At 39.2% G+C, this 1,754-nt stretch overlaps 1 protein-coding gene across 1 annotated transcript in view; it reads right to left on the bottom strand.

Annotated features, from left to right (window-relative positions):
- LOC118747849 (myotubularin-related protein 9) overlaps positions 1-1,754 on the bottom strand; it is a 6,356-nt gene that overhangs the window by 1,467 nt on the left and 3,135 nt on the right. The window contains exons 3-5 of the mRNA XM_036482026.1: positions 1,319-1,589; positions 374-620; positions 85-313 (exon numbers count right to left, since the gene is read on the bottom strand). Of these exons, the coding sequence (XP_036337919.1) occupies positions 85-313; positions 374-620; positions 1,319-1,589 (747 nt within the window). The remainder of the gene's footprint in view (positions 1-84; positions 314-373; positions 621-1,318; positions 1,590-1,754) is intronic.

Here is a 1,754-nt window from a genome sequence, read left to right as displayed (position 1 = left end):
TCACGCTCAATTAATGCTTGTATTCTAATTAGGAAAATCAATTTAAGGCTTGAGTATAGTACGTTAAAAAAATATAAACTTTACCCGCGTACAGTGCGACAATCAGGATTAAGTATAATCTGCACTAGTGACGTCACAATCAGCGCGGAATCCAAACCTTTAGAGCCATGCACCAGCACTGGACTACCCTCTTGATCGAGGCATTGTGCTACCACACATGCGGCATTTAGCGAATTCAGGACAAGGCTCAACCAACCACTTGCTTCCAAACGTGATATCCATTTGTCCGCCGAGCATGTTATATCATTGCAAGCTAAAAGAGGAATGCCAACTTAAAGCTACAGTTGTGAGAATCTTAAGATATCGGTGCTACCTTCAATTAGTTTGGCGAAACTATCCAAAATCGCTGATGGTGTTGAGACATTTCCAATGGCGCGATTCACTTTCTTCCACTGCGAGTAGTGTTGGTCTGTTTCGGTATTCGATTTACCCTTACCCCAAGTATCGACGATGAATCCCTTTTTACTGCGTCCCAGCACCACGTTAAGTATCGCCTCGTCGGCCCTGCAACGTTTAATACCTTGCATGGAGAGTGGTTGTGCGCTGCGCATTAATGTAGCCTATAGATTTAAAGGAGAGAGGTGATGTATAGAAAATTATCTTATAAAAAGTTCGAGTTTGAGTTAGTACTATAGATTTTCTTATTGGATTTTAAAATTCATGCAGCAAATGCAAGAGCGTTTTTTCTTGACAGAAAATTGCAATATCACTTTTTATCAGAAGAAATTATAACCTTCGGGGACCGATATTTGCTTTATGGTCGCATTGCTCACACAGAAACATATCGTCGTTTAAAGTACAAAACCGCGTATCGCCATTCTGCAAAACCGCGTAACGGACATTTGCTGCTAAAAATTGGGTTTGCTCACACAAGCTCTTGGCTCAATCCTTATCCATTCGCCCTGAAATATACTATCCAGAAATTGCGATTGCTGTATAAAAAGAGTTCCATTTTGAAATATGAGTAACACACATATGCGATTTTGCATTTTGTTGATACGCGCTTTTGTACTTTAAACGACGATATGTAAATACATTTAAAAATTACACACTTATGTACATATGCATAAGAGATTAAATATACTGCACAATGTAATTGATAGCAACGGAACCACTGCTTTGGGCTTGATATTGATTTCAGCTACATATGTACATATGTATGTACAGATACATTTCTGCAATTTTAGAACGATATGCACACAGTTTATTTTCAAACCTCTATTGTATGGGAAATCAACAAACTACACAACTTACTCACCCCATTTTCATGCCTATAACTTAGCACCGGAAATCTGCCGCCATCCCTGAACGCAGCCGATTGCACAATTTGTTCATCAGTAATAGATTTGGGCACAACAAGTGTTTTGCCATATGTTGGACATACACTGAAGTCCTTGTTGACAGTCGTTATGCGCCATTCGCAGCCGCCCACAGCCCCAGGTGTTGTGCCGCCAGCGCTACCGTTTTCATTACCGTTTAGCAGATTACAGACAGCACCGGAAATTAGTTTCGCAAACTCTAGTTCAGGACTACAAGATGAAGGAAGAGAGAAATACTTTTACATGATGACAAAATTGCATTTTTTATTACCTAAATATACCTATACATATGTATGAACATACATACATATGACGTAGTACATATATCGTTTTATATGAATACTTACCGAAACATAGTGAATCCATCCTCAAGTA

Source organism: Rhagoletis pomonella, unplaced genomic scaffold (assembly GCF_013731165.1).
Source record: "Rhagoletis pomonella isolate Grant_MI unplaced genomic scaffold, Rhpom_1.0 Rhpom_scaffold_00012, whole genome shotgun sequence".
Taxonomy (NCBI): Eukaryota; Metazoa; Arthropoda; class Insecta; order Diptera; family Tephritidae; genus Rhagoletis; species Rhagoletis pomonella.
This window is presented reverse-complemented; position numbering and strand designations above follow the sequence as displayed.